This window comes from Sapajus apella, unplaced genomic scaffold (assembly GCF_009761245.1).
Source record: "Sapajus apella isolate SASKATOON/1434 unplaced genomic scaffold, GSC_monkey_1.0 scaffold80, whole genome shotgun sequence".
Taxonomy (NCBI): Eukaryota; Metazoa; Chordata; class Mammalia; order Primates; family Cebidae; genus Sapajus; species Sapajus apella.
In genome coordinates this window covers 7,405,476-7,419,520 of record NW_022437020.1, presented here as the reverse complement: position 1 = coordinate 7,419,520, position 14,045 = coordinate 7,405,476, and the positions used below count along the sequence as shown (strand labels likewise).

The window sequence follows — 14,045 nt, the reverse complement described above, 5'->3', positions numbered from 1 at the left end:
GGCGGCGCCTCGCAGTCTCGCGCCCCACGCCCGGGATCCGCTCCGCACGTCTCGGGGATCCCGGGCTCCGGCTCTTGGCGCGCGCCGGCCTGGGCCGGGCTCTCGGCGCGGCGCGGCGCGGCTGCGGCGGTGGCCGCTCGAGTGTGCGAGCGGGCGCGTGTGCGCGACCCCGGGCGCGCGCGCGAGCCCCCAGTGTGTGGCGGCGGCGGCGGCGGCGGCGCGGCGAGGCTGGGGCTCTTGTTTACCAGCCTTAACTCCGCTGAGCGGAAAAAAACGGGGAAAAAACTCGACGAGGAGCGAGCGCACCGGGCGAACTCGAGACAGGCGGGCGAGCGAGAGGGACGCCGCCAGCGAGCCTGCCCGCGGCCGGCGCTCGCAGACCCTCAGCCCCGCTCCCCGGACGCCCCCGCGCCCTCCACGCCCCTCCCGCGCGGGGGCAGCTCCACGGCGCGCCTCGCCTCGGCCGTGACCTTCAGCGAGCCGGAGCCCCCGCGCAGAGCAGGCGGCGGCGGGCGGCGGCGGGCGGGGGCCGGGCGGGGGCCCGCGCGGGGCGGACGGCGGCGTGGAGCGGGGCGGCGCGGCGGGAGTGCTGAGCGCCGCGCGGACGGCCCGCCGCTTTGTGTGTGTCCTGGATTTGGGAAGGAGCTCGCGGCGGCGGCGGCGGCGGCGGCGGCGGCGGCGCTGAGGGAGGAGGCGGCGGCGAGCGGAGCCCGGAGGAGGAGCAGGAGGAGGAGGGGGAGCCGCTCATTCATTTTGACTCCGCGTTTCTGCCCCTCCGTGGCCTCGCCTGCCACCCGGACTTCGGGGCGATCTAGCGAACTGCGTCGCGCCCTCCCGCCGCCGAGGCTCGGGCGTCCAGCCGCCTCCCGCGCGGCCAGGGCAGGGCTTGTTTTTCTCGGCGAGGCAGATTTGGGCTTTTCCCCCTTTCTTTGCATTTTCCCCGCTTCCTGCCTCTCCGGGTTTGAAAATGAACGCCGACGACGCCAGCTGCCCGCCCCGGCGCGCCTCGGGTTCTCGGCTTCGCCAAGCCCTGGGCCGTTGCTGCCGGCGCTGAGGGGCCGCCCCACACCTCCCGCCCCGTCGCGCACCTCCCGCCCGGTCTGCGCACCCCGAGGGCCCCCGCGCCGCCGCCTTCGGACTATTGTTTCCTTCGCCCTTGTTTTTGGAGGGGGAGCGAAGACTGACTTGGAGACTTGTTTCCTTCTCGTTCTTTTCCCATTTTTCCCCCTCCCTTTTTTTTTTTTTTTGAGAAAGGGGAATTTCGTTCCAAATAAAAGGAATGAAGTCTAGCTCCGGAGGAGGGTCCCCGACCTCGCTGTGGGGACTGCTGTTTCTCTCCACCGTGCTCGTGCTCTGGCCGACGAGTGGAGAAAGTGAGTATGTGCCCGCCGCCCGCGGCCACTGCGGGAACTTTTCCTCCGAGGGGCTGCGCCTTGTTTGCGAAACCCGAGTTGCCGCTGTCGCAGCTGTCGGGTCCCCGGACTCGGGAGCGGCGGGGCGCGGAGCAGCTCTGCCGGGAGGGAGGCTGCGGCGGACCCGGGACCCGGGATCCTTCGTTCAGGGCCTCGTGGGCCCTGGCTCCGCGCATCCCCGCTCAGGAAGGGCCGCGGAGGCTTTCTGTCTTAATGTCTCGGCAGTCCTGTTCTCCCGCCAGGCGCCAGGACTCGGTGGGGAAGTTGGTGTCGGGGCAGGCTCCGCGAGGCCCCGGGCCCCGCCACCCGCACTTCGCCTCTCCCGGGCGCGCTAGCCGCTCTGCACACAGCGCTGACCGGGTGCGGCGCGCAGGCAGCGGGGACAGCACCCTGAGCCGAACCGCGTCCTCGTTGCTGGGGCTGACCCGGGGGTGGGGCACGGGGAGCCGCCCGGCCCGCGGGGTGCGAGTTGCCCTTGGAGGGGGAGGTGCCCTGTGGAGAGGCCCTGAAGCCCCAGGACACTTCTCCAAGCGCCCGGCGCTGCCTCTCATCGCGTAACGTCCTTTGCCCCTCGGGCTCCTCGGGTTCCTGGCCTTGCCAGTTACTTGGCCTCGCTCCTTGGCGGGTTACCTGCTCCTGGCGTCCCGGGGCTGGGCGGTGGGGTGAGGAAGCGCTCTCTGGGCAGCCCCCTGGGAAATGCGAGGCCACTGGGCCCCCAGTTTAGAGAGCTCTGGTACGGTCTCTCAGTTTCTCCCGGGCCGGGGGATGGAGGGGTATTAGGGCCGCATCCAAATGTGCGTTGGTGGGTGTGTAGTCGGAGCCGACGTGCATTCCGACACACGTGCTCGCAACGCGGGGTGTTGCGGCACGGGGACACCTAGACGCCCGGACCTGGTGAGAGGTGTCGTGCGCTGTGGTTTCAGGAGCGCCAGGTTCTGCTGCGGCGGGGGGAGGGTGTTTTGTTTTTGCGAGCGCGAAGCCTTGGCCTTGGTTTTATTGTGGCCGGCGTGGTGTTGCCCACCTTCCCGCCCCCGCACTTCCTTTGTACGTAGTTAATAAGCACTATCGCCCCACACTCGCTGTCTTTTGCAATCTGGTTGCTTTTGTTTTGATGGTGTCGGGTGGGGGTAGGTAGGGAAACGCGGGGATTCAGGGAGTGAGAACTCCCCGCAGGGTGTGCGGCGGGAGGAGGTGGGGGTTTTATTCTTCTCAAAAAAATGGAAAGTGTGGCTTCCTGGTACATTCAAGATGGTAGAGTAATTTGAACACGATTAAAAGTTTAAATGTCGCAGAACGGGGACTGGGAACGGTGAGGGCGTGTTGGTGAGTAACGGTTGCAGAGGGTATGCAGGTGGTGCCAATTAACTTTGAAAAAATCACGACTGAGCCTCCAGGAGTGAGGGAGAGAGAAGTAGGAGGCAGCGGGGGTTGTCTGGCCCCATCACTGGGGCAATTCAGAAAGGCTGTTTCCATAAACAAATCCTTAAACGTCTCGAAAGAAGTGAATCCGCGATGGAACCAGAGCAGATCGTGGTTCACGGGTTTACTGCAGAGTGGGACGCGGACCGGGCCGGACGGTACACAGATCTGGACTCTCCTCTTTGTTTTCTAAACTTTCAGCAGACTCCATTGGGCGAATGCCTTCCGGCTCCCTTTACTAAGGCGTTTAGTTTTGGTGGTGTTTGGAGGGACAAAGGAGGGCTTTTATCTTTAAAAGATAAGTATGGGTTAGAAGACACTGGAGAAATAATCCATTTTATTATGGTATGCAGTTGAACTGTATAGTTTCTCTGGTTTTGTGTTTTTAATGTTTTTAAATTCAGAATAGCAGGGGTGGCCTTCTCCGACGCAGGAGTCGGGCTGCCTTTGTTTTGGAGTGTTCCTGAAGGATATTCTTTGTAAAAGACGGCGATTTTTGAGAACACAGGAGGGGAGGGGTTGTTTTAATGTATGTTTTTACTCCATGATGCCAAAGCTTCCCCCAGGGATCCCTTTACAGTGGTTAGTTTCTTGAAACCTGATGGGTGGGCAGAAGGCACCCCAAATCTCAATGATGGTTTGCTGAAGTCTTGACTCAGTACCTGCCTCTCCCTCCATCTCTGAGATGTGGAGGATTAAAAACTATGTCTGTGAACGTGCGTTAAGTTTTTAGCTGGGAAGGTGCTAGACCACTTAATTCTGATAGAAACAGCTGCCTAACCCTATCAGGAGGGCATTCTTTCAGCTGTTGTCGGGTATAGAAATAAAGACGGGGTGGTGTTGGTTCAGTTGCAGGTAGTTTGCTGGCATATTGAGAGACTAGAGATTGCAGTAGAAAGAGTGTGGTGTTTAGCTTAGAAAACTTAGTTTCTGCAGCAGGAGCAGTCGTATGAATGGATGTGTTTTGTGTCACCATAATGCGAACAGAGCATCTAAATAAAGGAGGTTTGGACGTTCTGGGTGCTAGTCAGACAATCTGATAACTATTTTCTTTTTAAAAAGTCAGCATGGACTTTGCATTTATTGTCGGCCATCTCCTTAAAAGGATTCAGTCATCTTTCTACCCCAGGCATCCTATTGTCAGAGAAATGTAGGTATGTGACATGTTGGTGTTTAAAGAAGTAAGTGTTTTAGTACCAGAAGGAGAACCCAGAAAAAGAACTTTTGGAAGAACCTAAAAAGCAAATTATAGTTTAGATTCTCTAGAGCGACGTGACGAGTAAATGGTATTTCGTGGAAGGGTGGGTGGGGTTTGGTTCAGGATTTGAAATTTAAAAGGTCATATGTTTGATTTGTCGAAAACATTAGAAAACTCCAGGAAATATGCCAAGGTTGAATAGATGAACCTTAAAAATACCACAAAAAGCGAAAGAAGTCAGTTGCGAAAGACCACATATGGTATGATCCCGTTTACGTGAGATGTCCAGAATAAGCAAATCCATAGAGGCAGAAAGTAGAGGAGCAGTTGCCAGGGGCTGAGGGGCGATGGGATGGGTAGTGACTGGTAGTGGGCATAGGATTTCCTTTTGGGGTGATGAAAATTTGTTCTAAAATTAGTTTGTGGTGATGGTTGCACAGCTCTGAAGTTACTTAAAACCATTGAATTATATACTTTAAATCGGGGACTTTAATGGTATGTGAATTATATCTCAATAAACTTTTTTTTTTTAAGAAATGTGATAAGGTTGAAAATAACTTGTTATGCTACCTTAAATTACATTACAATTGTGTAGTGTATTTGGCAGGCTGGTCTCTCTCTTTTCATTTATAAGTTTTTCAGATCCGTGAGTTGCAGCAATACAACAAACTGATAATTGAAGCTTAGCAGGGATTCAATGCTGTGGTAGAAATGGGCAAGCAGGAAAAAAAGAATCTTGGTTCTGTGTAGCTTCAGTTAGAGATTGAGGAGCTGGATTTAAAAAACACGTGCTAGTGGAAGGCAGATTTTTGACAATAGAAACCTCAATTGAATTTGAAATAATGGTTTTTTTCAAGACAGAGTTTAGGAGCTGGGAGTCTGAATGCCTGGGAGTCTGAACAGCCATTTTTTATTATGTATTATTATGATGTATTTTTATTATGTATTTCAAGTTTTATTATGTGTGTTTTCCAGCAAAGAAATAAATTGCTGTTTCAAGATGTTTTAAACACTTTTTTCATACGCCATATTGACCACAAGTGGTAGTAAGGACTGAGGATGAACAGTTCATTTTAATGAGGTGTAGCTGTTTCTTTTCTTTGTTGTTTATTTGTTACATAGTTCCAGGGTCTGAGCAGGAGAAAGTCTTTTTAGGATACACTGTTTCAACTATATAGTGATTTTTATATAATTAAAATTCCTTACAGAACAAAAGATTTTAAAATATGGAAAAGATGTTTTTGTTTTGAAAGTGTGTGCATTTATCCAAATTTAACCTTGGCTTTCAATAGGAAAAGACCTAGAGAATAATTGTTTACATTTGCTTTTGGTCTTTGTCTAAGGCTTAGTTTACTAATAAAAATGTTTCCTGCCCTTCCTATTGTTGCAAGATCAGAGCAGTAATGAAAATCAACTGTATCATTTTCACTTGTTGCCTTAGAGTTTTTGCCAAGAGCCCTCAAGGGATGGTGGTTTCCTTTTAAGCCTGGTTTCATTTGTTTTGTAAGAATGTGCTCTAAGAAGCAACTGAATTCAGCCAGCACTTATTATGCACTTACTGTATGAAAGCTGACCTTGAGCTAGTCAGTGCATGAGCCTGCAAAGTCTTGCGTGAAATCAAGTTTCTTGAAAATTCAAGTTTTTCTTCCCCCAGGCTCAGTATAGGATGAAGTTTTCAAGTACACAGACAGTGGGCAGCATTTTAAAGGTTCTTCAAAAAATATTTCTGTAGATTTAAGACTTAAACTAGTGTTGTTCATCTAGAAGCCTTTGCCGTACCATTTTTTGCCTCATTGGTGCTTTCCCTTACTTTGGAGTGTGATGGTAGACCTTGACATATAGGTGGTGTTAACCCATCTTGACTGGCAGCACTGCCTTCTTTATAACATTGGATTTGGCAAGTGGTATTTTAAAAGTACAGTGTTGTAGTTCCCTTTTTTCCAAAAATGAGGAGACACAGGTGTACACATGAGCGTTGCATGGCATGTTTCGAGTTGTAAGAAAGATGGGACTTATTTCAGAAGTTTTGTGGATTATGTATTGCTTTAGTTAGCTTTCTAGAAATCAGGAAGCTAATCATAATTTCAGGGCATTTTATAATTTACAAATAACTTGGTGTTTTTAAAAGCATGAGGGAGTAAGAATGAGGAGACAAATCCTGAAAGTTTTTGTTTTTTTAATTGTAAAGCATACAAGATGTATTTCTTTCTAGGTTGTGATTTTCTCCAATTTGTTTCCAAAACTCATTTAAAAATCAAACCTGGTTCGTGGAAGAGATATTTGCGCTTGTGGGCGAACTTGCTTTGAACTGCCTTTCTTAGCCAACTTATGAAAGGTGCTATCTGAGTCCAGGAGATGAGTTTTTTCTCAATTGTACCAAATATGTAATAGTTGCATACATACTAGGGATATAGTTTCTTGATTACGATGTTTGAGATGTTCGGAAGGAAAATTATGAACACTTTAAAGACAGCAAAGTGCCTCATAAGTGATGCACTCGGAGTCCTCCTAGAAAATGGTGTTTGACATCCGCTTAGCAAGAGGAAGTTTTCCAGTTATTTGTAAAGATGTGATGTGGCTTTAACGGGGTGGGGGGGTGGCAGTGGGGGGCAGGGGGCGGTTGGGAGAGGGCAACAGTCCCAGTGTTTGTGGACATTGCGACCTGTTGACATTTGGGAAGTGTAATTGACTTACACTATTTGAAAAGATTAAAACTCTGAAATATGAACACATCCCCTCATGCCTGCACCTCCACCCCCAGGGATCTGGAAAATATTGATTTGTTCTGAGGAGGGAACATAGATTTGGTGTATAAGACGGTTAATAAACAAAGGAGCTTTAAAACAAGTTAGATTGTTATCTCAAGAGACACATACTTCCTTGGCATGATGTTTTCTTTTGTTAAATTGCTTTGGTTTTATTTATATATTAACAAAACCTTTGATTTTGAGACTTTTGGACTTTCGAAAACTAAGTTTTTAAATGGTCATTTTTACTCGTTTGAAAGTCCCAGATAGCATTTTTTGAAGATTTCTTTCCCTTTTTTCGCTGATTCGGCTTTACTTATGTTTTATTAAATTAATTTTGAAATCTTAAGGAAAAACTTGAACTGATAAATAATTGTTTTCCCTCCCTCTTTTCTTCCTCAGTAAATACATGTTGAGTACTTACTGGATTCAGTTCTTTAGGTTTAGAAATTATTCGATACTATAGAATACCTTACCATAAGTTTTTAAAGATACCAGTCAAACCGTAGATGTTACTGCCATGTTTTTTTAAAAAAGAAACTAGTGAGCAAGTTTAAATTTTTTCTTTCTCCTTCCCTGGACTACAAGATTTTCTTTTTCTTTTTTTTTTTTTGAGACAGGATCTTACTCTGTTCACCCAGGCTGGAATGCAGTAGTGCGATCACTGTTGGCTCCAGCCTTGACCTCTGAGGCACACGTGATCCTCCCAAGTAGCTGGGACTACAGGTGTGCACCACCATGCCTGGCTAAGTTTTTGTATTTTTAGTACAGATGAGGTTTTGCTATGTTGCTCAGGCTGGACTCAAATGACCCACCCACCTCAGCCTCCCAGAGGACTGGAATCACCCGTGTGAGCCACTGCGCCCAGCCTACGAGAATTTTTAAACTTATAGGCTGCTCTTCTGATTTCACCGAAACACAACAGAAAGTAGTTTCTTTATGGTGAGAGATGAACACCTACAACTGAAGTAGCTTTTATAGTGTGTTTTTGCTATTGTTTATGACTGGGAAAAGTAAGTAAGAATGCAGGGATTGCCTTTTTCTCCTGTTTACATTCAACTTGGTTAATGCTGCGGAAGGCTTAGTTTGTAAGTTGTTGGGCCATGCATTTATGGAGCTCGTTGACTTTGTGCCGCCCTGATGGCTGATGGTCTTGAAGCCCTCACATTCTTCGGAGTTGTGGGGTGGCTGGCTAGCCACATGGGGAAGTTGTGCACACCTGTGGGTGGGGCCATCACATACTGCAGGGATAGCTGGACCTACCTTACTGCTTACTTGGCTGGGTGCAGCAGCTCACACCTGTAACCCCAGCACTTTGGGAGGCTGAGGTGGGCAGATCACTTGAGGTCAGGAGTTCAAGACTAGCCTGATCAACATGGTGAAACCCTGTCTCTACTAAAAATACAAAAATTAGCTGGGCAAGGTGGCCTGTGACTGTAATCCCAGCCACTTGGGAGGCTGAGGCAAGAGAATTGCTGAAACCTGGGAGGTAGAGGTTGTGGTGAGCTGAGATCGCGCGCCACTGCACTCCAGCCTGGGTGACAGAGTGAGACTCCATCACACGCACACAGAATTATATATAAAAAGAAATAAATTGCTCGCCTGGTCATAGTTTGGAAAACATCTTTTTTTTTTTTAAGCGTAAAGACTTTAGAAAGTACTTACTAATCCAGAAAGTTCTTGGTGGGAGGAGTTTGAAACTTTGTTTTGTCTCACTCCTCACTGTTAGCCCTCTTAATACCACAGGTCTCTACTTAAGTAAGAGTTACATAATAAATGCCATTTGTTCAATATTGTGTATCTCCGTCCATTCATCTATTGTCTAAATTCTGAGAGTTCGAAGTACAGTGTTTTGTATACTTTTCTTCAGCCATTTTCTTCTGAACATGGCACTAGCGTTCTTTAAACTGGCTTTGGAATTGTCAGTTTAAAAATCAATACCACTTTAAAAATTACTCTCGACATGGGAGAACAAATAGGTTTTGATAGTTTTAGAGCATAAATATTTTATAGAGCAGAACTTTAAAAATAAAAATTTCCTAGGCCGAGCGCGGTGGCTCAAGCCTGTAATCCCAGCACTTTGGGAGGCCGAGGCGGGTGGATCACGAGGTCAAGAGATCGAGACCATCCTGGTCAACATGGTGAAACCCTGTCTCTACTAAAAATACAAAAAATCAGCTGGACATGGTGGCGCGTGCCTGTAATCCCAGCTACTCAGGAGGCTGAGGCAGGAGAATTGCCTGAATCCAGGAGGCGGAGGTTGCGGTGAGCCAAGATCGCGCCATTGCACTCCAGCCTGGGTAACAAGAGCAAAACTCCGTCTCAAAAAAAAAAAAAAAAAAATTTTCCTGATATATTTTGAATGTTTACTTTCAGCTTGTCCTCTGCTGCAAAAAATAGTCGTTGTTAGTCTCTAAAAAGTTGGGTTTTGGCAATATGTGCTTGATTATGTAAATGAGACATCACCAATTTCAGTCAGCCAAAGTTTAGCCAATAGAATGTTAAAAGAGCAGAAGTCTAATGGTAATTAGGGAGAGTTGAATTTACGTATAACAGTTTTTCAGTTTTTCCCCAATTCAAAGTATCTTAGTGACCTTTGATAACTTCCTGGAAAAAGTAGGAAGCATGGAGAGAAACTCCAGGTAGGAGCCCATGATCCAGTTGACCACATCAGCTTACAAAGTGTTTTCTAAGTCATTAGATACTAATTGTGTCTAGACTGTAAAATCCCCCTCAGTTGTGTCCACATTTGTCTGTGTCCTCTTGTATTCTCTCTACCTAATTTTCCTGAGTCTCATTGTAGTGGAATAATACACAAGCTTACAGACTTTAAAGAGAAGCACAGATTGCAACGGAAACAAATGAACACAGAGACCAGCAGCAGCAGAGGGAGATCTGCTGTTAGGCTTCCCTGAGTTCTGTCGCCTGATTTCTGTGGATAATGAGTTCACTGCTTATGTTAGGTCACAACATGATATGTAGTCATAGGAACTTCTGTTATGGTAGCTTTCTTGGTCAGGTGATACAGTTGGGATTTTCTTTCTCACATGCACCTCTGTAAAGTTTTCAGCGACAGAGATTGGCTCAGGATGGAATTTGTGGTTCAATTTCAGTTCTGCAACCTGTCCTTTTCTGGGGAGACTGGTTAATTGAATGTTTCCTTTCTATCTCACCGAGTCACTTGAAATTGCTCAGATTCACCCCATTCCTGGCTCCAGCCTGGCCCAGTCCAGACCTGCACTGATTCTGACTACATGCTGAGTTGGCCTCTGAACCAGTTCCTCTACCATCCACTTGGTTTGATGGACTTGCCAGCTCCAAATTCTCAGAATGTGCCTCTTGTGGTCCTAGAATCAAGTCCAAGGTCCTTAGACTCAAGTAATGAAACAGGTCCTTAGTAATCTTTTGCTCTAGGGATTCATTGTTAGTTTCTGGTACTCCCCAGCATCTGGACTTTACCTTGACGGAAAGTAAGCCATGCTATTGCTCTCTCCAAGTTTTTGCTTCTGCTATTTCCATTCCATAGCTGGGAATGTTTTCCCTCTTCACTACTCTGGTACTTCTCCTTCCACCCTCAATAGTGAATAGCAGAAAGTGCCACATAAGAGCAAAGAAAGGTCAGCATAGCTTTAGTTTCTTTAACTTTTGTGAGTCTCAATAGAACTGTGGAGATTTAAAAATATTTGGGAGAGACGTTTTTTCTTTTCTTACCAAAATGGAAACATTTTCTAATATGTTTAGAAAACCAAAGTCAGAAAAATTGTGAGGAAATAGGTTTTTGAAAAATTAATCTCCAAGTTTCAGGTGGATCTGTAAAATAGAGACAAGATTATAACTTTCTAAAGGCAACACACTAAGGTGATTTCCCCATATACCTTTTCTGTGGTTTTAATAGCTCTGAGATACCATCCTTACGTTTCTAACTTAGATTCCTTCTCCTTCCTGAAGGTTTTTGGGATTTCCCTAACTTGTATAGATCTACTTACCCATGACCCCTTTTGAGTTCATAACCATAGCTTTGCTGGTTGACAGTGATTTGTTTTGTCTTATTCCTTGCCTGTAATTTTATGAGGACTGTGGAGTCAAAGTGGCTGTTTGAATCTCAGCTCTTTGGTAGCTAAGCTCTAAGGCAAATTATTTAATCCTTTTTTGCCTCAGTTTCCTCATCTGTGAAATCATAATTTTAGTAGAACCTACTTTAAATATTCACAAAAATCAAACGAATTCGTATACATGTCAAGTGCTTAGAACAGATACCCGGCACCTGGTATTAAGCCCTCAGGCTTCAGCTGCTACTGCTCTTATGCATGGGATACCCTTGAACAGAGATGTTCTTTGGATAGAAATGTAAGGCAGACTTGATGTTTGATTGCCCTTGTCATTTAAATATGGTATAGAGCCTGACTCAATAAATGTATAATAAAACTTTATTTTGCTAAGGTGCTTATTTACAAGATGGCATGTTGCTTATTAAACAGTTGTGATTTTTTTTCCAGTAAACAATAGCCCCTGCAGTTTGCCTTCCATTTCAGAGATCTGTTTATTACACTTTCTCCCTTAATCTTGTCATTTGTCAATTTCTGCTCGCACCTGAGAGGTGTCCACTGTGCGCTTTTGCCCATCTCACCAGTGCACAGGCTCCATCTAGTGGCCAGAAGGGAAATTCAGCCCATTCGGTGACTGAATTAGCAGTGCCCCGAGGAGGTAACAGTGCCTGGAGGAGGAAGATTGTGATCCCAGCCCACTCTCTGGCTTGGTTCCTAGGGACTGATTGCAAGAAAATGTGGATACTGCAGGCTTACGTAGAAGGCACTGGGCTAGAGTTTTGGGTTAAGGTTACTCTACTGTGTCAGTGCAAGCTGTCCTGAGAATTAGGGACAGCTAATTCTGTCCCTAAATGAGGGTCTCCCTAAACGATGCAGACAAGCGTACTGCAACTCCGTGGCAGAGCTGTTACACCTGGTGTGTCTTTTCCAGTTAGAGTTTTAAGATAATTTTACAGGACTTTCATAAAGTAAAACCTCTAAAATATTTCTTTTGAGATTAGAGATTAAAAAAAAAAAAAACCACGACTGATTCATTTGGAAAAATACAGCAAGGTTTACCTTCCCTCGCTCTGTTTAAATAGGTAGTAACACTTTAATTATCATGCTCATATCTGTCCCCTTGGGCTATTCTATGTGGTTAAGATGCTCGCCAGCCAGAAATACTTACAGAGAATAAGAATAAATACATCCATGATTGGTGTTAGGTTCCACACTGTATTTTGTTAGATAATTTTATGTATTTCGTTTCATGTTTTATTGATATTTTCAGAATCTTTCTTGCTGAGATTACACAAAATATATAGCTGGTTATTCAGTTTTACATGTCAGTTTCCCTGTGATTGCCTTTTACTCTTTTTAATTTGGAAATCATTTGTTTGGCTGAGAGAAAACTTGAGCCTCCCTTCTTCCCAGACGTTCTGAACAACTTCTCAGACTATACTCATTTGTGTCTCTTTGTCTTGGCAGGTGGAAGCCCCTCTGCTTGGAATAGCAAACAGTACTACCCAGCTTGCCCTCTGGCAAGCTCCTTTAAGAGTTAGCTGCAATTGCACCCTCTCTCTGGCCTTGATTCAGCATGCAGGTTGGTTGCGCTGACTTGAGCGCGTGTGGTCTCTTGCTATATCTGTATATGGGCATCTCCCCCATACTGTTTTCCCCTGATGTTGGGGAGGGGAATGGTACCTTGGTCATCTTTGAATTCCCAGGACGTGGTCCAGTGCCTGGCGCATAGGAGGAGCCGAAGAAATGGAAGACTTCTGTTACCCTCCATTCACTTTGAAACACTTTTTTTGTACAACAAATTTATTTTCATCTAATCATTGCACCTCTGCCAGCCAAAACATTTTGCCACACCAATTACTGCTGCATGGAACCTGAAAACAATAAAATTATCTTTAAACTCATTGTTAGACTTCTTGCACATTGAGGTAAATAAAAAAAATTTAGCTCCTGGAAGGGTCATTTGTGAGTCTGGCCTTGTGTCAAGATCACCTCATCACTGTGGACGGAGACTTTGTTTCGTAAGTTCCTTCTAGATATGATGTAATGATTAATTCATTGGCACTGATTTGTGTCTGTAGTGTGCTTTTAAACCTTTGTGGGGCTGGGCACCTAAGGAGGAGGCATCTGTACGCTGGACTCAGCTGCCTGGTGGTCTTGGGAGTGGCCTGATGCAGAGGGCCAGGGTGGCACCTCAGAAAGCTGGGTGGGTGCTTGCACACCTGCTGTGAGTGCCAGGGCGGTCCTAGGTTATTTCACAGGCCCTTCCAGCCTTCAGATCTCAAGACACTAGACAGAGAGATGGAGTTTTTAGGGAGCTGTGGTTGGAACCAGCAGAATCGCCGCATATGGAAGTTGGCTTCTATTTCTTGCATTGTTTTCTTGGTGAGGGCTGTAAACTTTTGCCTTACCTCTTGTCAGGGACAGTAGCAAGGTCTTAAAGGTCTCTTATCACTTAAGCACCCTCCGCAATCCTGCTGGCTTTGGTTGCTGGTGAAGGCCTTTGACAGTCTCCTGGTGGGGCTCTTGGAGACGGTGAGGCCAGCTCCCTACCTCTGGACAGAAGACAGTTTACTTGTCTCAGTTGGTTTAAAGAGGACTCCTGAACTTAATGTAACACCTTAGAAATTATTGTTAAAGTCTCCTCTCCTGAGGAGTGGGGTGGGATATTTCTTGAAGAAAATGTAAACATCATCATTTGAAGCTGGAATGTTAATTTCAAGAGCAGCTTGTAAAAAAGCATCTTGTGAAATTCCCATGTGAATGCTGAGCCAGGTGGATGTGAACTTACCTGGACAGCCTGCCTGCCTTTGTTCTGCTTTTCTCCGTGGGGTTTGCACATGTGCAGGGCATCCTTTGAAGCCTCATCCCTTCAAACAGTTCACCGTGTCTCTCTCCCCCATGCATAGAGGCATGATGGAAAGGGAGCTCCAGGCCTCGGTGTGTCTGTCTGTGATTGGAATAACCCTGCTCTAGTAGGGATGCTGTGAGAATTAGTAATAGATAATGCATCTAAGCTGCCCAGCAGAACTGGCAAATAGAAAGCACCCAATAAATGGATGCTTTTCTCATTTTTCCTCCTCCACATGGTGGGTGGCCCTAATGGGCACTCTTTGGGGCCTCCAGTCCTTCCTCCCCACAACACCGGGCATTGCTGCCAGTTGAAGAGGGTCTTTTCTTTTTTTTTTTTTTTTTTTTTTTTTTTTTTTTTTTTTTTTTTTTT

The 14,045-nt window shown here is 46.4% G+C and overlaps 1 protein-coding gene across 1 annotated transcript in view; it reads left to right on the top strand.

Annotated features, from left to right (window-relative positions):
• The first annotated feature begins 1,233 nt into the window (after positions 1–1,233).
• IGF1R (insulin like growth factor 1 receptor) overlaps positions 1,234–14,045 on the top strand; it is a 314,344-nt gene continuing 301,532 nt past the window's right edge. Inside the window, exon 1 of the mRNA XM_032252821.1 lies at positions 1,234–1,373. Within this exon, the coding sequence (XP_032108712.1) occupies positions 1,280–1,373 (94 nt within the window). The 5' untranslated portion in view covers positions 1,234–1,279. The remainder of the gene's footprint in view (positions 1,374–14,045) is intronic.